The sequence below is a fragment of the Falco punctatus genome (assembly GCF_963210335.1).
Source record: "Falco punctatus genome assembly, chromosome: 4".
NCBI classification, from domain to species: Eukaryota; Metazoa; Chordata; class Aves; order Falconiformes; family Falconidae; genus Falco; species Falco punctatus.
This window is the reverse complement of record NC_137583.1, coordinates 51,139,451-51,162,338: the sequence shown is the minus strand read 5'-3', so window position 1 is coordinate 51,162,338 and position 22,888 is coordinate 51,139,451. Positions and strand designations below refer to the sequence as shown.

At 60.7% G+C, this 22,888-nt stretch overlaps 2 protein-coding genes across 4 annotated transcripts; both read right to left on the bottom strand.

Moving 5' to 3' along the window:
- Positions 1-364: 364 nt before the first annotated feature.
- LOC308063150 (uncharacterized protein) lies at positions 365-17,988 on the bottom strand. 3 transcript variants are annotated; one of them, XM_080385722.1, is made up of 9 exons: positions 10,927-17,988; positions 9,896-10,068; positions 8,880-8,993; positions 8,393-8,497; positions 6,016-8,129; positions 1,279-1,347; positions 1,052-1,111; positions 766-840; positions 365-658 (listed from the first exon to the last, which is right to left on the bottom strand). In XM_080385722.1, the coding sequence occupies exons 2-5, from the start codon at positions 9,927-9,929 to the stop codon at positions 6,901-6,903; spliced, it is 1,482 nt and encodes a 493-aa protein (XP_080241848.1). In that variant the 5' UTR covers positions 9,930-10,068; positions 10,927-17,988; the 3' UTR covers positions 365-658; positions 766-840; positions 1,052-1,111; positions 1,279-1,347; positions 6,016-6,900. The 3 variants fall into 3 exon arrangements, with proteins under 3 accessions (XP_080241848.1, XP_080241847.1, XP_080241849.1); XM_080385721.1 differs by having other exon boundaries at positions 9,896-10,022; XM_080385723.1 differs by having other exon boundaries at positions 6,016-7,985; positions 9,896-10,022.
- Positions 17,989-18,075: 87 nt separating this feature from the next.
- LOC308063154 (uncharacterized protein) lies at positions 18,076-21,394 on the bottom strand. The gene is made up of 2 exons (XM_080385727.1): positions 19,957-21,394; positions 18,076-19,134 (listed from the first exon to the last, which is right to left on the bottom strand). Exons 1-2 carry the CDS (start codon positions 20,645-20,647, stop codon positions 18,968-18,970), a joined length of 858 nt encoding a protein of 285 aa, XP_080241853.1. The 5' UTR covers positions 20,648-21,394; the 3' UTR covers positions 18,076-18,967.
- Positions 21,395-22,888: the final 1,494 nt, after the last annotated feature.

Here is a 22,888-nt window from a genome sequence, read left to right as displayed (position 1 = left end):
GCAGGTCCCTCTGTGGGCTGGGGCAGGCAGCACCAGCTGGGGGAAGGAGGGATGTGAGCAGGGGCCGAGCAGGATGGGATCATCCTGCTGCCACCCTGTCCCCCTGCCGAGAGGGTCCCCAGGGCACCGTGTGTGGGTGTGTCTGTGTCTGCAGCCACTCGTGCCGGCACCAGTGGGGCACGACCTCGGGCTGGGTCCCGGCCACACTGACGAGGGGATCCCTGGGGACGAGAGGTGCCCCTGGGGTGGGCACCCCACCCTGGTGGTGTGGGAGCTGGGCCGCTGTGGAAGCAGCATCCTCAGTGCCGGGGCTGCCCTGTTAGAGGGTCACCCACCATGTCCCCCCGCAGGCACACTCACTCCCTCTGGCTCACCAGTTTTATTTGGTGGCTTGGCAAAGGGGCGCAGGGGGGGCCGCTCCGCGAAGCACTTTGGGGGCACACATGGCAGTCAGCAGGGTTCAGCTTGCAGAGGCACAGGCTCATTTGTGCCCGACGGGGGGGCACAGGCCCCCCTGGCTGCCTCAGAGCTGGGAGTGGGTGGATGTGCCCCATGGCACAGCCTGGGGGCGGCCGGGTCCCTGGCTCTCTCCTGGTACGGGGCTGTGCCCAGCCAGCAGCACTGCTCCTCGCCGCGCCAGCCAGGGCTTCAGCACCGCCTGCAAGACACAGTGGGGTTTGCTGGGAGGTCCCTGCTGTGGCAGGGGTCCCCAGCACTGGGTCTCGCTGCTTTCAGCAGACTGGATCGGGGGGGCTTTGCCATTACCTGCCACAGCAGTGGGACGCTGCCAGGGTGTCTTGCAGGCCATGCTGGTTCCTTGTCCTCCCTCCTGGCTCTCACCTGCGGGAGTGGGCACAGCATCACCCCAAGCCCCAGGCGAGAGAGACACCTGAGGCCAGCCTGTGCTGGCAGGGGGACATGACCAGGGGCTGGCCGTGGGCAGGGCTGGGTACAGTGACCCCCCGGGCAGCTCCAGGCCCAGGGCTGGCACTTCCTGGTGCATTGCGGCACCTCTGGACCTTTCACCTTCCACCACCAGCTCTGTACGCACCCGCCTGCCTGGCTGAGCCTCATCATCCTCGCTGGCACGCCAGGACACTGACCGCGACTCCTGCGGGGAGAGATGTGGCTGCAGCAGCGGCTGGTGCTGCAGGGCCGTTGGATATTGTCAGGGTGACACCGATAAGTGGTGGCACCAATTTCCCTCCTCTTCCCACACGCTGCTTCCCCCGGCCCCCATGGCAGCCACCTTGGTGGTGCGGCATGGCTGTGGCTCACCTCGCTCAGGACGGAGAAGCACCCTGAGCAGGGTCGGTGGGGCCGGTGCCGGCGCCCGCTGCTCGTCACCTGTGGAGAGAAGATCTGTTACCGGTTCTGCCCAAGCCCGCTGCTGCCCAGGGTTGCTTTGGTGGCTGCGTAAGTGCCCCCAGGTCTGGCCGGGTGGTAGGAGTGTGGGCAGGGAGGTGCAGGCAGGGAGCACCCCAGTGAGCAGGATCCGATGGGCAAATAGCCGGCCAGCCCCCTTTGCCACTGCTCCAGGATGGGGACAGGATTGCTGCCGTGCCCAGGTCACCCCCAGCTTCTCCTGGTCCATCCCTGCTCGGACACACAATCCGCAGCTGTGATTTGGGCTGTGTTTGCAAACAACATCCTTCCCCTGCCTTCCACCTGTGCCTTGAGCCACCACCCTGTGCCACAGCCCCTGTCCCCCCATGCAGCGCCAGACCACCCGCTGCCACCTCCCTGCTCCCCTGCACAGCCCCTCACCACCTCCATGATGAAATATTTGCCAGTTGTGCAATGCTGTGGCTGGCAGAGCACACGGCCCACAGGCAGAGCGCAGCCCCACCATGGCGGTGACCCTCAGGGGTGAAGGGCTCGGCCAGACCCCCGTGCGCTGAGCTTGTCCCCAGCCCCGCTGGCAGCTGGCGCAGCGCAGGGAACGGGGACGCTGCAAGAGCTGCTCCCCCGGCCCCTGTGCAGGGGCTTGGCGCAGGGTGCTGGTGCCGGAGCACCCGGTGTCCCTGGGGACTGGGCCAGGGGTGCAAGCTTTGCTTCGCACCGTGCCCACTGTGCCAGGGGAGGTTTCCCCCCGCCATGGTCTCCCCTGCGCCTGGCCCCATTATTCCCCAGCTTTAACCCCCCTCTGCATGCGACCAACCTCTCTCCCCCGTGCCACTTTCTTCAAGTCACCATGGTCGGCTCCAGCCACGGCCATGAGGGCCACGGCAGCAGCCAAGATGCAGAGCAGCCACAGCCTCATGGCGCTGCGCGGGGCACGGCCGCCCAGCTGGGCTGTCTCGGTGCTGCTGCACACTTGCCTGCCTGGACCTTGGCCCCTGATGTCAGTGCTGCTCCACTGCGGTCGATTGGCGCAAGCTGTTGCCACAGGATGCCAGGGAGAGCGGGCGACCTCGGTGGGGCTGGAGGGACGGGCAGGAGCGGGCAACGCTGCCACTTCTGGGCAAGGGATGGGGCAGATCCACCTCTGCTACCCCGAAGGTTGGGTTGGAGGAAACATCTCCCCAAAACTGGTGTGCTGGGGCACCTCCTCTGCCTCTACCCACTTCTTCACCCCCTCTGCAATCCCAGGCATCAAACAACTGGGGTTTTGGAAGAGCTCCAGGTGCCAGGGAGCCCTGAGCTCCCAAAAAAACTACTCTGCACTTGCTGGTGCTGGGATGTGAATGCTACAGGCAGAACAAAGGGTGCCACCTTGCACAAAGCAAGGGGAAGAAAAGACAAAGGATAAACTAAGAGAACAACTCACACAACATCATGGAAAAGAGAATTGAGGAGGAACCATGCATGGGAGATAGGGTATCTTTAGGACATTTGTCTTTACGAAGGAAAACAAAGAGATACAGAGATGCGGTTGTTACACAGAGGCGGGTGTAAAGAGGGCTGCCGAGAGACTGGCTGGAAAGCATGAGCAACAGCCTCAGTGCACAACACTGTGGAAGTAAGTCGGAAAAAAACCTGGAGGTCTCATTGGATTAGATCCAAGATTATTTGTAGCAAGAACCCATGGATCTTGTGATTATCAGGAGAATCAACCACCTTTTAGACAGAAAGGAGGCTGCAGCATGTTTGGTCGCCTCAGAAAAGGAGATTTTATTGCTCATGCACCATTTTCATCAAAAACTGGGAGACGTTAGAGCATTTACTCAGGCAGTCATCTCCAGAATTATTCCTGGGTCCTTGTAGTCGAGGTCCAGCGCTCAGATTTGCAGGCCAACGCCAGAGCAATCAGTCAATCCATCGGATCCAAGTTCTAGTCTAACATTAACCCACGTATTCCATCCTGCTGGAGAAGCAAGCGCAGCGGCTGGGGCCTGGCCACAGGCGGGTCTGCAGCCTGAGGCTGGGTGCTTCAACACATGGAGAAACCACCACTGCCCCAGAACATGTCCCCCACAGGCAGCTCCTCCCCCACTGCAAACCCACCAAAGCTTCACATCCTGCTCCAGCTTCCAGGCCCTGCCCTGCTCCTGCCGCGCTGTATTTTCTGCCAGCAAAGTCCTTGGCTATCATTGTTTATTCAGATAAATACACAGAGTGCTGACACCTGTCAATCACCTCTCCACTCCCTAAACTCAAGGACAGCATGTCTTGATCTGGGACGTTGTCCCACATCACTTGTGCCTACCCTATCGATCAAGCCCTTCTTGGTGCCAAGGGTGCTTCGTCCACACGCTGCAGCCCCGGGGAGGGCTGGGACCCTGGGCACATCTCTCCTGAACTCACTTGAATTTATTACTTTGAGGTTTGGGTCACACAGAGGTCTACAGCTGCAGCTGGGCGATTGTACTCCTAATCACCCAGATTTCCTGAATTCCAGAAATATCTTCAGGTAGGTTGAGTGATTAAAGGCTAATCTCCACAATCACAATGGGGCAGAGGAACAAAGACAGGTGGAGGAACCCAGTCGCTCTAAGGGAACATGGCTGCCGCCAGGGGCACCCAGCTGAGATGGTACGGGCAGGGGTTACTGGCTACCAGGGCACAGGGCATTTGGAGACCGCATGGAATTTATCAGGGGATGTTTAGGGGAAGGTGCAGAAGCAGGGGATCATGGAATCATAAAAGATCTCAAGTTAGAGTGGACTTGTAAGGATCAAGTCCAACTCCCTGCTCTGTGCAGAAGCCTTACTAAAAAAATTACTCTTTACAACCATGGTAGAAAGTCTAAAAACATGAGTGAAGTGCACCACAATGGCTCAAAACCAAATGGCATAGAAACAAAACAAAAAAAGCTTTTAGTTTTTGAACTAGTATTTTTTCAGTCAAGCTCATAATTCTGGGAGTCTGGTGCAATTTGAGCTTGGCAGCAAAAGGAGAAGACAAGATGCCAGTTTAAAGTGGTTAGACGGCACGTTGAGACACACCCAGACACCCCATGGCCCAAGGGAAAGAAGGACAGGAAAACAAGAGGGAAGAGGAGGTAAAGAATATGAAATGGGTTGGTGAAGTGCAAACAGGTCAGGTTGACACGTTTGTGTGTTTCTGTTTGCACCCATCTTCCTGTTACGTGCGCAAAGAACAGCAGGATTTACACCCGTGCTTCTGCTAGTTTCCCCTTTTCCACACTAATCACTTTCCCTGCACTGTTACACATTTACTTCTTCCATTTTTAATGAAGGTGGAGGGAGAAAACCCCCCAAGCCCCTGGACACAAGTGCCTTTTGCACCACAGAGCAGCATCACTGCCTGAGCACCCAGGTGAGATGGGGCCAGGACCCGCGCCAGGTCCCTGCCTGGCCTCAGGGCAGGAAGCTGCCAAGCATCACACTGTCAGTGGCAGTGGCGGCCACCAGCTCACAGAGACCCAGTCCCCGTGTTTCCCCAGCACAGGGCTCCCCCGGGGCGCTGAGAGCAGTCACCCCAACACCACAGCCATTCACTGTTCCCAACATGCTCATCAGCCCTTTTGGGCTGAGGCAGCGTGGCCCCGATGGATTCCAACATGAAAGAAGCCCCCGCCACATCCCATGCTGGGGAACTGGATCTGCCCATCACCCTGGGACTGACTCTTGGCTCTGGCTGAGAGACCACGGGCGATCTGGGCACCGGCTGCAGCCACGGCCCCACACAACCCACTCCCAGCAAGGAACCACTCCCTGGGTCATCTAAACTCCCCAGTCACCAAACTCTGATTCTCCAGTGTAGTGTTTAACTGTATGTTAAACAAATCTGTGCCCAAGGTTTAGGCCGAGGTGACTCTTTAAAGCTGTTAAAAGTGAAGAACGATGGGACTTCTGCTCAAGGGAGGCAGCCTTGGGAAGGGCAGGGAACAAAGACAGTGTCAGGAACACCATTATCTGAGCTACGCAGAAAGATGCTCCTGAGGGAGGAAAGCAGGAGCTTTGGCCACGGGAGGAGACAGGCTGATAAGGTGTTGCAATCCACTGATGTCAACAAAAACTAGTTGAAAATAGGACAAAGATAATTGTGGCAGTGGGAGATCACAACCACCGGCTCAAACCGCCGCCCCCAAAGCGGGTGAGCCCCACCGGGGAGCACGTGGGATCCATGAGAAGCATCCGTGGTGCTGCCCGAGGGCACGCACTGGAAGCAGGACACCTGTGAGCAACCCCATACGTGAACAGGAACGGGCACGCAACACACTGCCGATTTGCAAATCCCCCCTGCAAACAGCGAGTGCCCACCCGGCCCGGGGCCTGCCACGGGAGGAGGCGCCCAGCACCGCTGAGCACCACAGCTGGGTGGCCTGGTGAGCCTCTGAGGGGGGGTGTCCCCGGTTACGGTGCTGGGTAACACCCGCCGTCGGGCCCTGCGCCTGCCCTCGGCCTGGCCTCTGCCCGGGTGGGGCCCGTAGCCGGTACCAGCGGTCCGGCAGGGCTGAGCGCTCCCAGGCCCGAAACGGACCAGCGGCCCCGGCCCCGGCCCCGGCGGCCGCATGGGGCCCCGCCCCCCGCGGAAGCAGCAAGTGGCTTCCGCGTTACCACGGCAACGGCGGCAGAAGGGACGTGTGCAAACATCCGGATCACGTACTTCAGGTGGCGAGTCCCGCCCGAAGGGGGCCTTCCCTCCCGTGACCCGGAAGTCGTACGGCTGCCCCAGAACCCCCTGCGCCACACCGCACCACGTGACACCACCCGCCTGCGCGATTGGCCGCTCTCACCGGCGGCGCCATTTTGTGGCGCCCTTGCGGGGCCCGGCCATGGCGGCTGCCCTGTGACCCCCTCCGGGACAGGCCTGCCGCGGCGGGGGCCGAGCCTGGCCCGCAGGGGGCACCGGGGCCATTCCTCATCCTGCCCCGAGTGCAACCCCTGCTTTGAGAGCCGTGGCCACAAAGGCGTGGACAAAACACGCCACCCCACGAGCTCCACTCCCCTCACGCTGCATCAGTCAATCCCGAGAAAACACAGAGGGTGCGAACACCCCGGGGATTCCTCCCCGCCAGGGCCCAGCAAGCAGCTGCTCCATTGTGAGCACAGTTAGCACACAGATGGACCCACCAGGGGCTGTGACAACACTGACAATAATTTAGAATAGTTTAATAAGCAGAGAGGAAGAACCGCTGCAATCAAGCGCAGCCCAGACAGAAACAGTCTGACCAGGTGCCTGTTCACACATGGCTGTCCATCCTTCCCCCTCTGCACCATTTTTCCATGCTATCTCATTTTATCCACACCAATCCTTCCCTTCCCCTTGGCCTTTCCCCCTGAGCCTCCCAGCATGATGGTTCCCCAGCAGGCACTGCACCCCAAGTTTTATACCCACTGATCTGCCCCTACATGCCTTTCAGAGCGTTTCTTCTCTCAGATCGCTTCAGTGGGTTTTGCTGCAGGGAAGACAGTCCCGACTGTCAGCTCGACAGGTCCCCGCAGTGCCACCCATCAGCTGTCGATCTGAATGATGATGGGCCACCGATCCTTACACAGAGCAGCCATGAAGCTCAAAGTTCTGGTATACAGAGTCCAATAAGCGGTCAACAGTCTGCATCAATAGTTTGTATGCATCACGCAGTGATACATAATTTGAATTCACTAGTTCACATTCTTCAATGTTTTGCTTAGTGCAGGGGCTCTGGACCTGCAGTGTGCTCTGCACCTCATGATGTACAGGCACCTTGGGCTGTGTCACTTTGCTCTTCACCTCTGCAGCTGCATTTGAGGGTGGGGGTTCAAAAGACACCGCAAGGTCACTGAGTGCTTCTGGCGACAGCCCTAGGGAGCTACCTTCACTTTGATGCTTGGGGGACACAGCTTTCCGATTTGCAGGAGAACAAAATGCCTCGCATGTTCCCTTTGCAGGGTTGTCTTCTGCCTTAGCAGGAGGGGCAGCAGGCTCAGGTGGACAGGCGGGGCTAGAGGAGCCTTGAGGCAACTTCAACCTCTTGTTGTCAAAAGACTTGTAACGCCACAGAATTCTGTTGGCTTTCCTGATGATTCGCTCTGTTTGGGTTCTTCGCTTTTCCAGCCTGTGCAGCATGACCCGAGCCTTACCGGTAAGACGATCAATTTTTTTAACTCTACCCTGATAAGCAATCCCTTGTATGTGATGGTTCTGGTGGCCCTTAAACACAGAGACACCAACATCGTGGCTTCTGCAGTAGCTGTGCTCTCTCACAGGACACAGCTGTGAGGCGCAATGCAAGAGCCATGTCTCCCTCACACAGTAACAGTGGTCTTTCAAAATAATCTCATTCAGTTCCTTGACAGACAGTTTCCTGTTTCCCTGCAGAAATGTCACTTTTCCCAGGGCGCACCGACTTTTTGGGCCACTCCTCTGAAACCTCTCCCTAGGCTTACCATCCAGGTGCTCCCAAGGATGTGCCTTCTTGTTCTGCTGTTCTGTCACTGGCTGAAGGGGGAATCCTCTGCTCTGGGTTGTGCTTGCTGTGACCTCTTCTTCATCTTCTCCTCTCTCCCCAGGACACAACGCTGTCTGTGCCTTCTCTCCGCTTTCCACTGGCCCCGCTCCTCTGCCAGCTGCCTCCGACAGCGACTCACTCTGACCTGCAAGACACCTGAACTTGTTCAGCGGTCTGGAAGACTGGAGACACCACTGCATGCACCATCCTCCTGCTGAGAGTGGGTTGGGAAGAGTTTGCCTTCTTCCTGGTGGGGGCATTGTGGCAGGACAGGGAGAGAGGGGCCGTACTGAATGGGGGAGACACTGAAAGTAAGAAAAATCCACTCTCCCTGGTTCAGGGGCCACCCATGACACACGTCCCTGTCCTCCACCTGGCTGGACAGGGGAGTTCAGCTCTGCCTGAGCATGTTGCATGCACAGGACAGGAGAACTCCTGGCAGCACTGACCGGGTACAGCGCAAGCAGCTGGGGACAGGGACGGGGCTGGAGCCCACCTCAGGCTCTTTGCTCCAGAGTCCGGTGGCGAGCAAGAAGGGGGACCGGGACTCACCTTGGAAGGGTGTCTGTGTCTTCTCCTCCCGCATGCAACGCTCACCAGCACAGGGCCACCAGCCCAAGGGAGGCTCTTCCAGCCAGCTCACGTCCCTGCCATACCCTGTAGGGAAACCAGACGGACATCACCTTCCCAGCATGGGAAGCCCTGCCACGGGGCTGGAGGAGGATGATGAAGAAGCCCTGTCCACCATCAGCAGCCAGAAAGCCTCCACCTCTGCAGAGTTGCAGCGTTTGCACAGGGAGAGAGGCAACCTCCGTTTCCCTTGGATGTTGCTACTGTGTGGGGAGGGCTGCAGGGCCAGAGGGAAAGGAGAGAGATGCCTCACAACAGACCGTGGGGAGGGGAAGGATTTGGACAGGAGAGCAAGTGGGAACCCTGGAGACATGCTGGGCACTGCTACAGAAAAAGAGAAGCTTGAAGTGGCCTTTGGAACATGCCACCACGCCCTGGCGAGCCAAGGGGTTAGATTGTTTCTGCTCACCTGGAGAGGGGCAGTCAGGTCCGTCCCACATCACTGGGCTGTGCGGCATGCAGAGCCACGGCTCTTCCCCATGCTCTATCCGGTACAAAATGTCAGGTTTTGGGCCTGGATAACCTGGGGGGCAGAACAGAGCGTGTCATTCTAACACAAATGGCAGCAATAAACTGTTAACATGAAAAAATAAAGGTCTTCTCTGTGACCCCAAGCTGCACTGCACCGTGACCAGAAGAGGCCAAGAAGAAACAACACCAGAACATGGGGGGGGGGGGGCGAAGAGAGAGATACTGGAGCTGCTGCTGGAGATTAATTTGCAAGGGCAGAGCCCTGATGGGAATACAGGAACCAACTCCCAACTCTACTGACAGGATTTTCCTGTGAGGGGTTACTTGGTGCTCAGCCTAGGAGCAGCTTCTGGGCATGGGATGTCCTCCCAGGTGCCTGGCCCAGACCCTTTATGCTGGTAATCAGAGATCTCTGTCCTGTTGTGGTGGCAGTGGGACCTCACTGGTTCAGGGAACTGTACTGTCCTCTGACAGGTGTGAAATCCTTCCCTGTGAGGGCGGCGAGGCGCCGGCACGGGCTGCCCAGAGCAGCTGTGGGTGCCCCAGCCCTGGCAGTGCCCAAGGCCAGGCTGGACAGAGCTTGGAGCCACCTGGGCTGGTGGAAGGTGTCCCTGCTCATGGCAGGGGTGGGACCAGATGGTCTTTAAGGTCCCTTCCAACCCACATCATCGGCCTGTGGCTAGGACCCCCCAGTGGGTCCCTGCCTGACCTCAGGGGAGGCAGCTCACCTGCCGTTGTTTTCAGAGGCAGCCATCAGCTCAACAAGACCCAAATCCTGCATTTTTCCAGCACTAAACTCCCCCAGGAGCACAGGTGCTGGAAGCAGTTACCCCCACGCTGCAGCCATAACTCTGATCAGCCCCTCAGAAGGAGTCAAATGTAACACAAAATCCCTGCCCCAGCTGTGCCCTCCCTGGATGCAGCCTGAACCCAGTAGTTAAAGCTTTGGGTTACCCAGGGACGTCAAGAGCTTGTAGTTGTCCAGCATGACGCTGCAGTACAGATCCCTCTGTCTCACTGCAATGGCCTCCCACTCCGCTCGGCTCAGATAGACAGCGACGTCCTCAAAGGTCACTGGCTCCTGCCACACAAGGATTGCACCATGACGAATTGCAGAACTGCACCACCTTTGGACAGGGAAGCCCACCACCGTGGGGGAGAGGGCATTCTTACATGTTTTATTTTCCAGGTGCTACTTCCACCCTTGGGTGAAAAACCAAATCATGCAGTTTGAAGCACCAATGGACAGCACTTTCTGAGGAAGCTGCACGCCCGGGAGGGGGGTGGGGGATAAGGATCTTAGGGATTTTAGTAGAGCCTGTAGGCCAGGACAAAGGCTGAAAGAGGATAGATTGAGATCAGATATGAGGGAGAAACTCTTCCCTGTGAGAACAAGGCACCAGCATAGGCTGCTCAGAGCAGCTGTGGGTGCCCCAGCCCTGGCAGTGCCCAAGGCCAGGCTGGACGGGGCTGGGAGCCACCGGGGCTGGGGGAAGGGGGCCCTGTGTGTGGCAGAGGGGGAACTGGGGGGTCTTCAAGGTCCCAACCCAAACCATTCAGGGATTCTGCAATGTTCAGAGAACGACGCCTCAGCAAGATGATGCCTAGAGCTTGGCTCTATTTCCTGGCAGCCCATGGTGCACCAGCAGCTGGAGCCACCCACACAGACCTGCTGCAGCCATCACACCACGTGCCACAGGCCAGGCTCTGGCTTTGTGTGGCCACATGACTGAAGACGTGGCATGGCAGGGCCAGCTAGTGAGGCCATGCTGGGGGCGCAGGTGGGGGGTTGGGGGGGCTTTAGCTCAGGGGGTGGCATGAGGCCACGCTGTGGCTAGGCCAGGGGGCCAGCAGTGCCAGCCACGATGGCAGCCACTGCGCAAGGCCGCAGGGAGGCGGGAGGGGGGTACAGAGGTTCAGGCATTGAGGGCTGCGGCACTGGGGATGGCACAGCAGGCCATCCTGCACCAGGGCACGGCTCCTACCTGCGTGTGCCCCGCCATGGCAGCCGGGGGAGCACTGCCCGGGGCCTCTACACGGCGCTACTAGCGTGCCTTCCTCCCGTAGGCTCTATGCCGGAAGTAGGCCACACGATGCGAGCGGCCACGCCACTTCCGCGCAAGTACCTCCTCCCGCCGGCACAGCCCCGCACGTTTCCGGCCGGAGCCCCGCGCCTCCCGGAAGTAGGCCGCGCCAACCAGAGGCGTGGCTAGCGTACACATGACCTGCGGAAGCACTCGCGGAGGAGGGGCCGCAGGTGGAGCGCGCTACTGTCGGCGCCGCCATTTTGAACGTCGCCCTCCTGTCACGTGACCGCCAGCGAGGCCGCCATTGGCCCGTCGGGGCCGCCACAGGGGGTGGCTTCATGGACAGCCTCTTGAGGCCTCGGCCTTGCTCGCAGGTTGGCTCCTGCTGGTGGTAGCCGATGCTGGGGGTCCTCTCCTTGGTGAGTGCCCGCAGGTGGCACCAAGTTGGGGGGAGCACTAACCTGCCAGGGGGCTCTTGCAGGGGGTCTGGGCAGGCAGGCTGGCAGGCTGGCTGAGGGGCCGAGCCCAGCTGTGTGAGGGTCACCCCAGCCCCGTGCCAGGCCCTGCCCAGGGGTCACACCAGCACCAGGAGCTGAGGGCAGGGGGCTGGGGACTGCCCGGCAGGGAAGGGGCTGGGGGGCAGTGGCTGGGCACGAGCCCCCCGCGTGCCCAGGTGGCCAAGGGGGCCAGCAGCGCCCTGGCTGGTGTCAGACACGGCGTGGCCAGCAGGGCCAGGGCAGTGCCCGTCCCCCTGCGCTGGGCACTGGGGGGGCCGCCCCTCGGATGCTGGGCTCAGTTTGGGCCCCTCAGCACCAGCCAGACCCTGAGGGGCTGGAGCGTGTCCAGAGCCGGGCAGGGGGCTGGGGAAGGGGCTGGGGCACCAGCCTGGGGGGGGGGCTCAGGGAACTGAACTGAGCCTGGGGCCTAGACAAGCAGCACTCAGGAAGGTGGGCATGGTTTCCAAGCACAACCCCTGTATGTAGCTGGAGCCTGGCAAGGCCAGGGAGGTACTGGGGCTCATCCTGTCCCACTAGTGGCACCTGCTGAGCCCTAGCAACACTTTCACCTTAAAAAAAACATGTTTGGCAGGGACCACTCATAATCATAGAAGCACAGAATCATTGAGGTTGGAAAAGACCTTTAAGATCATAAAGTCCAACCATTAACTGGGCACTGCCAAGCCCACTGCTAAACCATGTCCCTACCAGAGGTGCAGCTACTTCATGAATAGCCTTTATATTTTGGTGTATGGACACCCAGCCTGGGAACTTTGAAGCCAAAACTTGTTCCAGTAAAAGCCTCTTCAGTCTGATGAGCCCAGAAAATGGGCAGCCCTGCTCTTGTGTGACTGAAGAGGACAGAGCTGATGTGCTGGCTGTGGGCACAGAGCAGTGGGGAGAAGAACCCAACTGAAACATGACCCATAGCAAGGAGGTGATGTTTTTCCATACTTGCCCATTTCTGTGACCGTTGTGCAGATTCTGCTGTTAAGAGTACAGGAGTGGCTCCTTGATGAAAGCCAATACAAGGCAGTTTGCTTAGCGCAGCTGATTTGCAATTCAGAGAAATCTCTTCCCACACACGTTCTCTCTAACATGCCCTGCTACACTTGACAGGCAGCAGTTAAACTCCAGCCATTGTATCTGGAGGAGAAAACCCAAACTGTCAGAAGCTGCAAAATTCAAAGTGTGGCACAAAGCGCACAGGTGACTTTGGTAAATAGTTTTAAATTATGCTACTGTTATTCCTGGAGCATCAAGGGGAAGAAACAAGATTGTTATACCTGCTTTTAGGGTGTGGGTTGTGATTTTCATGAATAAGGAATATTGACTTGGCCAGTAGTTCTTTCCAAATGAGAACTGAAAGTCAACAGAGATGGAAGTTTTGATTGTGTTTCCATAATGGCAGTTTAATAAATGGTTTGTTTTCAAGTTTGTTTGTACTGGTATCACACACTGGGTCATTACAGGAACATTAACTTCTCACGGTTATCTGCACCCTAAAAATATCTTGGTCAAAAGAGTGAAAAAGCAGTTCTCTGTCCTGCCTGAATGTTTTTAGAAGGAAATTCCTTCATTTTAACATCAATGAAGTTTTTTAAAAAGTTATTTTCCTCTAAACTTGTCATGAGTCTTCCACATACTTTCTGATTACTTAAGCCATTTGTAATTAATCCTTTGCTTATTTTTCTGAAAGGAAATTAGAATAGAAATAGAATAGAATATAATAGAAGTAGAATAGAGTAAAATAGAACAGAGGTAGAAAATAATAGAGTAGAATTAGAGTAGAATAGAAATAGAAAGGAACAGAAAAAGAAAAAAGGAAAGGGAAAGAGAAGGGAAAAAAAGGAAAAGAAAGGAAAGGAATAGAAGAATTCCATTGGGAGGGACCTACACAGATCATCTAGTCCAACTGCCTGACCACTTCAGGGCTGACCATACCATGCAGGATTTAGAAATGCTGTACTTGTCCCAGTTTTTTGTTTTGATTATGGTTTGTTCTGTCTGGTGGCTTTACAATGGCATTTCCCAGTTGTGACAAGGGCTGTAGCTGGTTTCTCATGTAACTTTTTTCACTGTGCTGCTGAGCCGTGGGAGGCTCAGTTGGATGGCGATCAGACCCCGTTCCCCAGGGAGCAGAGGTGTTTCGGCCCTGTGAACTCTATGGGGATGGCACTGTGGGGGCTGTCCTGGGCCACGGGCAGGGCAAGGGCAGCCTCCCACTCAGATCACCCCAGCCTGTGGGCTGTTTAGGGAACATGGACAGGGAGCGAGGAGGTGGAGCTGCCCTTTGTGCAAAAGCTGAGGTTATCTGTGCTTCCCTTTGCCTGCCCTGAGCTTCGCTATCTGCAAACCCTGGAGCTCGCTGCATCCACGGGAAAAGCCTATTCACAGGGCCTTTGGTTGAGGGCTCACACCCTGGGCTGGTTTCACAGAATCCCAGAACGGTTTGGGTTAGAAGGGTCCTTAAAGACCCCCCAGTCCCACCCCTGCCACGCACAGGGCCCCCTTCCCCCAGCCCCGGTGGCTCCCAGCCCCGTCCAGCCTGGCCTTGGGCACTGCCAGGGCTGGGGCACCCACAGCTGCTCTGGGCAAACCTGTACACCAATTAGCAGACCATGCCAACAGCTGTTAAGTGACTACTGCTGCAGAGGAAGTTCCAAGGCAAAGAGGACATCCCAGAGACTAAGTGTTTCCCAGCCACCCTTTAGAGAGGATTTTCTCAAAGAAAAAAACCAGATAGAGCATCTCACTGTAAGGAAAACTGTCTTTGGACTCTCCCTTGCATCATAACACATTGATGGACACTTTGCAAACCAAAGTGTTCTTTTCTATTACAAAGGGACACATTCGGCTACCAAGAGAGTCAGAAGGTATGTATGTGTGACAGCAAGATTATTGTGAACATCCTGATTTAACTTTGGGTTTCTAGTCCTGGCAGTAATAATAAATGCTATTTGAAAATTAGGATGACAACTTTAGGCACGTTGTAGCCCAGGGTTTTTGGTAGCCCAGCCCACGCCCACACTGTGCTGCGTCTTTGTGCTGACCACAAACCTCCAGCCTATGGCCGTGTGTCTGGCGCCTTGAGCAGGAGCTAAAACTGTGGGGTAGGCAGGGCTGGAAGGGCTGAGGGAAGGGATGCTGTCCGGAGGGACCTGGGCAGGCTGGAGAGGTGACTTCATGGGGTTCAACAGGGTCAAGCGCAAAATCCTGCACCCAGGTCAGGGCACCCCGAGTATCAGGGGCTCTGCCCCTCTGCTCCGCTCTGCTGAGACCCCCCTGCAGCGCCGCCTCCAGCTCCGGGGCCCCCAGCATAAGGAGGGCACGGACCTGTTGGAGCGGGGCCAGAGGAGGCCACAGAGATGGCCAGAGGGCTGGAGCCCCTCTGCTGTGCAGCCGGGCTGGGAGCGCTGGGGCTGTTCAGCCCGGAGAAGGGAAGGCTCCTGGAGAGCCTGGAGCACCTTCCAGCACCCAAAGGGGCCGGCGAGGAAGCTGGGGAGGGGCATTTCCCAAGGGCCTGCAGCGCCAGGACAAGGGGGAACGGCTTTGCGCTGAGAGAGGGCAGATGGAGATCAGAGCTGAGGGAGAAATCCTTCCCTGTGAGGGCGGCGAGGCGCCGGCACGGGCTGCCCAGAGCAGCTGTGGGTGCCCCAGCCCTGGCAGTGCCCAAGGCCAGGCTGGACGGGGCTGGGAGCCACCGGGGCTGGGGGAAGGGGGCCCTGCGCGTGGCAGGGGTGGGACTGGGGGGTCTTCAAGGGCCCTTCCAACCCAAACCGTTCTGGGATTCTGTGACTGGTGTGCCCTGCAGTCCTGGGCTACTCCTGGTACCACTGCATGCCGCCGCTGGTGCCCATACGATGCTCCCAGTGTTGTCACACGCACCAGCCCCAGGCACAGCCCGGCACAGCATGGCACAGCCGGCAGCAGCTCCTGGGCTGGCTGAGGCCACCACAGCCCCGCTGTCCTCGGAGCTGTACCCCAGGGGGTGTGCTGCTCTGGCATGACACTCCCAGGGAGGGATGCTCGGTGCTGTGCCCTGGTCCCCTCAGGGGTGGGAGAGCATGAGGGACATACTGCTCCAGAGTCCCCATCATCACTTCAGGAGCAGTTTGGGTTAGTGGAAAGCAGGATGGGTGAAACAGCAGCCTGTGGTGGTGCTTCTGTGGGGGGGCTGCCCCATGAGAGCTGCTTCAGCCCAAGACCCCCGTGGGAAGGAGGATCTTGCATGTCCTTGGGGGTGAGCGGTCCAGCTGTGGGGCTGGGGCAGCTCCAGCAGGGCTCTGCCAGGCAGCCACCACGTGGCAGCCGGCTCATGGGCTGACACCTCCCCAGGGGACCCGCTTCCCACCATGAAGGAGACTTGCTAAGCCTCAGGCATCTCTGGGGCCCCCGGATGCCGCACTCCGTTAGCGGGGTCTTGCATGTCCCCACCCCCTGCCCTCCGGGGGCTTCCAGCCACCTGCGGCTCCGGGGGCCCTGCAGGATGTGTGTGCCCCGGCCAGGTGCAGTGAAAGCCCCAAACTGCACAGGAATGGGGAAGAAGCTGAGTTCAGCCTGTTGCTGGAAATGAAAGGGGTGGGAAGGAGAAAGGGAGACCTTGCCCACCAGCGTGGCCAAGCTGGGGCAATGACGTCCCCCTAGTGGGGTGGGTGACCTGTCCTGTGACACTGGGTTTCCCCCAAAACCTCTCTGGGTTCTCAGATGTTTGTGATTTCTGCCACTGGGGATGTTCCCCTGTTCCCATCTGTGTAGGCATGACCCACATCCTGCCTTTCCGTGGCCCCCTGCCTCTGCAGCCCACTGGGACCTGCCACGGGGACGTGGCCATGTCTGGCTGCTTGAAGGTGGGAAGACACACTGGCACCCTCCCTGGCCCCCAGAACCTGCCTGAGCTCACGCTCCAGCTTGGCTCTGGTACCTGCCAACCCCGGTACCCGATGGCCCCAGTACCTGCCTGCTGGCGCGGGGGGGGCAACTCTGGCCACGGAGCCCCTGGAGCAGAGCTGCAACACCGGGTGTCAGCATGGAGAACAGCAGGGCTGGGGCACTGGGACATCGGGACACTGGGTGTTGGGAACATCGGGATAAGGGACATGGGGACACAGGGGCCTCAGAGACTCAGGGATCCCAAGGATCCACCAACTGCAGAGATCGAGGGCCACACAGTCCCAGAGAATCAGAGATCCCAGGGATGTCAGGGACCCCAGGACATGGGACTGCCCCCCACGCATGCACAGCCTCGGGTGACGGTGCTGCAGGGGGGCCCAGTTCCGCCGATGGTTTTCCCTGTTGGCAGCTTGGGTGCTCTGTGTTGGCGGCTCCACGAGGGCAGGTGTCAGGCAAAAGGGAACCGCTGCTGTAAAACCGGTGAGGGCGGCAGGGGCAGAGCCTGGCAGTGAGGAGAGGCAGGGCAGGGGTGGGAGGTGCTGAGCTGGGGATGTGCTGGGATGGTGACTGTGTTGCCCGAGTTTCTGGGGCAGGGACAGCCATGGGGCACCAGGACGTTCCTCTTGCCCCCCACAGCCCATATGCTGGCAGCAGAGCTTCAGCCATGCTCCCCACACTGGCAGCCAATGCCCTTTGCCCACTGCATAAGCCATGCCAGGAACCTGCTCCGGCACAGCACCCTCAAAATACCGGTGATGAGTGGTGCTCCAGCGGCACCAAGCACAAAAAGGATTTCCTGGGTGCCCAGGGCTGGCAGCACCCAGGGTGGGGTGCTTGGGGGCCAGCAGTGAAGGCTGAGCTCATGGCACAGCCCCAGCTCACCACAGCAGCCAGCACGCCAGGCCTGAGCCCGTGGAGGTGTCCCCAAGCTCATGCTGGGTGTTCCCCTGCTCTGGCTGCTGCTCATCCCAGTGACATCCCTCCCTGGGGATAGTGGCGGTGCGGGCACACTCTGCCGGTCCCCAGTACAGGGTCCAGCGACAGTGGTAGGCACCGAGCCAGGGAAGGGGAGGCTGGGACGGATGCCTGCAAGGGGCTCGCTGCAGAGGGTGAGCTGGTGTCTCGCTCCACCACCATCCCACCAGTGACGTGGGGCCTTTGGCAACCTGGAGAGCCCGGAAAAGCGAGTGGGAGACAGGAGCAAACACCACTGCAGCTGGCACAAGGCTCAAACGCCCACTCACAAGAGAGAAACGCCCCCCGGCCATGCCAGAGGGGAAGGAGCCACATGGAGCCGGTGCCTTGATGAGCGGGGCCATGTGGCCTGTTGCTCACTGGCAGGCGGTGGTGCAGAGCTGGTCACACCGGCATCCAAGGGGTTCCATCCCCAGTGAGGGGTGGCCTCAGTGAGCCTGAGCAGCGGCTGCCCCTGCCCCCCGCCCCCAGCCCCAGCAGAGCAGCCCCTGCCGCTGTGCAGCACCCAGAGCCATCACTCGAATGTGGTTCCTGGCTTGACTGCACATTGTGAACCACAACCATGGAACGTGACTTGGGGGCTTTGCTAAATACATGTTTGCATTTGTTCTCCAGGACACCCCGGCGGGGTCGGAGTGCCGATGGGAAGGCCGGGACAGTTCTCCCAGCTCTGCTCTGCGTGCCCAGCACAGGGATGGGCTGACCCAGCAGGGCTCCCCATGTTCCCAGTGAGATGGAGACGTGGGATTTTCCAGGCTTTAATTCGTTTAATGATACATATCGAAGTACCTGCATTTCCACACAACAGCAGCAAAGGAGATGGTGGGGGGACAGGGCAGTGCGGGGGGTCCCTGTGCAGGCACCCGTGAGGGCTTTGCTCCTTGTCTGGGAGTACTGGGAGCTGGGGGGAAGCGCGTGGGCAGCGTGGTGCCAGCCCACCAGGACGGCCCTGTGCTGAGTGACACGCTCGGGAAACAACGTCCCTGGGTTTGGAAAATGCATTTCTGCTGCTCTGGTTCATTGTTCCATGCATGGAGCATCCTGCCCCGGGACAGGCAGCGCTGCTGGCACCAGGTGAAGGCTGGGGTGTTGTGAAGTGCCACATGTCCCCCCCAGTGGGGACACTTGACCTGGATCCTGTGGCTGGCCCAGGGTGTCACACAAGGGTGCAGGGAGGGTCTGCAGGAGGGAGCCCTGGCTCAGCTCCCTCAGGATTCAGCAGCAACCAGGACGTTGGCCTCATCAGGAGCCAGAGCTGTGCCATGTGCCAGTCCTCTCCTGCAGCCGCATGTGCCCGGCATGGCAGAGGTTTTCCTACCCTGGTGCATCTCACTTCTCCCAGCCAGGCTCTGGCTTGCCACCACAGTTTGGTGTCAGAGTGGAGACTTCCCACCCTGCGTCCTCCCTGCCACCCTCACCCCACACCTTCCTGGCCAGGTGCTACCCGCCGCTGTCATCCTTCAGCTCCTCACCGCTGGTACCGTGCTGGGACCTCTGGGCTGCCTGGGCTGGGGGTCTCTGCCTTGCCGCAGTGGGGTGCAGCCCCCTACCTCACTGCAGTCCCTCCTCCATGCTGGAGCTGCTGCCAGTGGGGAAGCAGTCTCCACCCTCGAGCTTTGTGTTTTATGTAATTTTTATTTCGTGTGATTTCTGCACCACTGGGGGCTCTCCATGCAGCCGGGGCGAGCCACTGCCTCCTCCTCTTCATGCCCGGTGGTGCGGCTCCATCCCTGCAGGATGTGGCATGGGGCTGGCAGCTGCTGAGGTCCGGCTCTGCTCCGGCAGTCACAGCTGTCATTTCCTGGGTGAGCAATCACAGCAGAGGTTACCCTGCGCCAGCACCTGGCACTTCGGCCATGCTGGCTGGCGAGTGGGTTCACCGCAGTGGACTGCAGCCATGCCAGCCAGGGCAGGGGGACGGCGTGTGGATGCCCTGGGGAAACCTCCCTCCTCTTCCTCCTCCTCCTCCATGGTCTCTCACCCTGATCCAAGGGGTTTAGGCTGCAGCACGAGGCTGCACCACTGTGGTGCTGGGCAAGGGGGAGGAAGGGCTCCCAGGGAACTGCGAGGGCTGCATGAGGCTCCTCCTGGCACAGGGGACAGGAGATCCTGAGGATCCTGGTGCTGGTAGGAATGGCCTCCTAGCCATCAGGAGAAAAAACCCAGCAGGAGGACGAGGGGTGGGAAGCAGGTGAGCAGCACGGCCCTGGGCGTTCCCTGGCATCCTGTCAGGCTGGACACGGCTGTGTGTGCGGCTGAGCCGTGTGACGTGCCCCGAGCAGGTATGCTGGTGGCTCCCTGCACCGTGCCGACAGCGCTGTCCTGTAACCCCAGGGAAGCGTCTAGTGACCCCCAGCTCCCGCAGGACAGAATTCCCCGTTGCAGGAGGGAGTGCGAGTGGAGCACCCTGTGGTGGGAACTGGCTGAGGGGGGCAGCCCCAAAGGTGGCACGGGCACCGCAGGACCTGTGGTTGGAGGGGGGCCGGTGTGGGCAGGGGGTGCCGAGGTGGGGCGGGGGCTCATGTGAGGGCAGCCCCGGCCCCATGGGTGCACTGGTGCGCGGTGAAGTTGCCCTTCTGGGCAAAGCTCTGGCCACACTGGGCGCAGGCGAAGGGGGCCTCACTGGTGTGGGTGCGCCGGTGGATCCTCAGGGAGCCCTTTTGGCTGAAGGTCTTGCCGCAGTCGGGGCAGGTGAAGGGCCGCTCCCCACCATGGCTGCGCTGGTGCATGGCCAGGCTGCTCCTGCAGCTGAAGCTCTTTCCACACCGGGCACAGGCGAAGGGGCCGCCGGCTGCCTCATGAGGTTCTGGTGAGCGGCTGCCGCCAGGCTGGACATCGGTGTCAGTGGTGGTGCCAGGCCGGTCCTCGGCGTGGGTGCGCTGGTGGTTGAGGAGGAAGCGCTGCTCACGGAAGCGCTTCCCGCAGCGCTGACAGGAGAAGGGCTTCTCACCGCTGTGGATGCGCTGGTGGGTGAGCAGGTTCTGCTTGAGGCTGAAGCTCTTCTGGCAGACGCCGCACTGGTAGGGACGCTCCCCAGTGTGGATGCGCTGGTGGATGATGAGGTTGTGCTTGAGGCTGAAGGCTTTGCCGCACTCGGCACAGATGAAGGTGCGTTCCCCAGCGTGGTGCTTCTGGTGTCGGGCAAGGCTGAGCTGCTGGCCGAAGCATTCCCCGCAGAGGATGCACTTGAACTCCTTCTCCGCCTCCTCCTCTGCCTGGCTGTGGATCACCAGCGCCTTCTCGTCCCCCAGCCCCTCCTCGCCGCCTGGGAAGGCGAAAGGGCTCTCGCCCATGGGCGAAGCCAGGTCTGTCATGGGCACCCACTGTGAGTCACGGCACCCACATCCCTGGGGGGGGGAAACACCAGGGCTGCAGCCCCCGCACTGGCCCTGTGCCTCTGCCGACTGGCCAGGCTGGGCTGTGCCAGGACCACCAGCACCCACCGAGCCACCCCTGGGGTCCTCCCACCCACCTGTGCCCCCTGCCCTGCCCCAGCTGCCGTGTCGAGGTATCCCAGTGTGGGTGGTACAGGGGGTACAGGGGATATAGGGGGTACAGGAGGTGTGGGTGGTATGGGGGATATGAGGGATATGGGGGATATGGGAGCTGCAGCAGCCCCAAGGGGGAAGGTGCCAGGGCCCGGCCTCAACCGGAGCAGCAATGAGGGCCGAGCCAGGCCGGGCTGGGCCAAGCCGGGCAGAGCACACCCGAGCAGAGCTGAGCCCACCCAAACCAAGCCAGGCTGAGCCCAGCCGGGCTGAGCCCACCCAAGCCCAGCCGAGCCAAGCCCACCCGCGCCGGGCGAGCCCAGCCGAACCGAGCCGGGCCCACCTGGGCTGAGCCGAGCCGAGCCGAGCCGAGCCCAGCGGGGCCGGGCCCAACCGCGCCGCCCGCGCCCGCCCCGCTCCCGGCTCCCCCCGCGCAGCCCGGGCCGGCGGCTCCCACGCGTGTCCGCGGCGCTTCCAGGCGGGGGGGCCGGCCCGGGGCCGGCCGGAGCGCGAGTTGGGGGGTCCCGGTCCCCGTCCCCGCTCCCCCCGCCCCGCCCCCGGGGCTCCCCGGTGCCCCCCGGCGGCGCGTCTGTCCCCCCTCCCCGGCACCGACCTGCCCCGCTCCGCCGCCGCGCCGCGTCCCGCCGGCCCCGCCCGCCTGACGCACCGGCGCCCGTCACCCCGGCCTTGCGGCGGCTCCGCCCGCGGGCCCCGGCGGAGCGGGCCCGGCAGCACCCCCGGACCCCTCCCCGGACACCCCCGCGCCCCAGCCCACCGCAGCGCGGCCCCCCCGGGCGCAGGGCCCGGCCTCAAGTGCTGCAAACCCCGGGGCCGGGAGCGGCGGGGGTCCCACGGGGGGACCGACCGGGGTGCTCAGCCACGTGGCTCCGAGCCCACGGGTGACTCGGGTGGGCGCGGGACTGCCAAGCGCCCCTTCACGCGGGAGTGGCCCCCTTGCGCCGGCCGGGGTCAGGGTCCCGGGTGCGTTCGGTGCCGCAGGACCCTTGTCCAGCATGTGGGGCAGCTGTCGCGGCAGCTTCAGGGCTGGGACACCCTGGTGACAGCGAGTTACCCCAGCCCACGCGGGACCCGCAGCTTCTCCCACACTGAGACCGGCTCGCCTGTGCCGGGCCCGGCCATGCTGGGGGGCTGCCAGCACGGGGGGATCCCCCCACCAGCGCAGGGAGCTGCAGCCCAGTGGTGCCCGTGTGCCACCGGCCATCGTCAGGAGCACTGGCCCATGTTTCGGTGGTGGTGTGGCAGACATGACAGTTACCCTGGCACAAAGCTGGCGGTAGCACCAGTCCCTGCTGAGCCACAGGCTGGTGGTGATGGCAGCAGCGCTATGACACAGGCCCCACGGCACAGAGCCTGGCACCCGCCTGCCACATTGGGGCCGAGCACAGGGATGTCACGGGGATAGGAGCCCATGGCTGGGCACTGGGGCCACACCATGCAGGGCTTGGGGCCATGCTGGCCCTGAGCTCCTGCTGCAGCAGGGACCAGGCGTTTCTCCCTGTTGAGGTCTCCTGGCATCCCCAGCTGCCGCACTGGGGCACCGGCACCACCGGGAGCTGGTGGCACCACCTGCACCTCCAGGCCATAACTGAGCCTGGGTGTCCTGGAGAGGTTCAGTGGCCACAGAGCGCACGGGAGGGTGGCGGCAGCGCGGCACAGCCGGGGCCAGCCCTGGGCACCCGCCAGGCACGCTCGGCACAAAGGCTCCCTGCAGGCCGCAGCTTGTCAGCATTCGGCAGCCAGGCGGGCTGGGATGCCGTCGGCAGAGATTGCTATCACCCCATTGCCCAGGCCTGACATGCCGGGTGATGCCAAAACACCATCCACACCTGCCTTCCAGAGCCAAAGCCAGGAACTGGCTGGCGGGGAACAAGTGGGGACATGTCCCCTCCCCAAGGGGACTGTGACGATGAGTGCTGAAGCAGGCCAGGGGGTGACATCGCAGGTCTAGTGGGGACAGCCAGGATGCAGCTGGCAGCCACAGACCTGGTACTGCTCCCGTTCTGGTGGAGGTGTGCAGCCAGGGGCTGCCGTGGGACAGGACAGGGG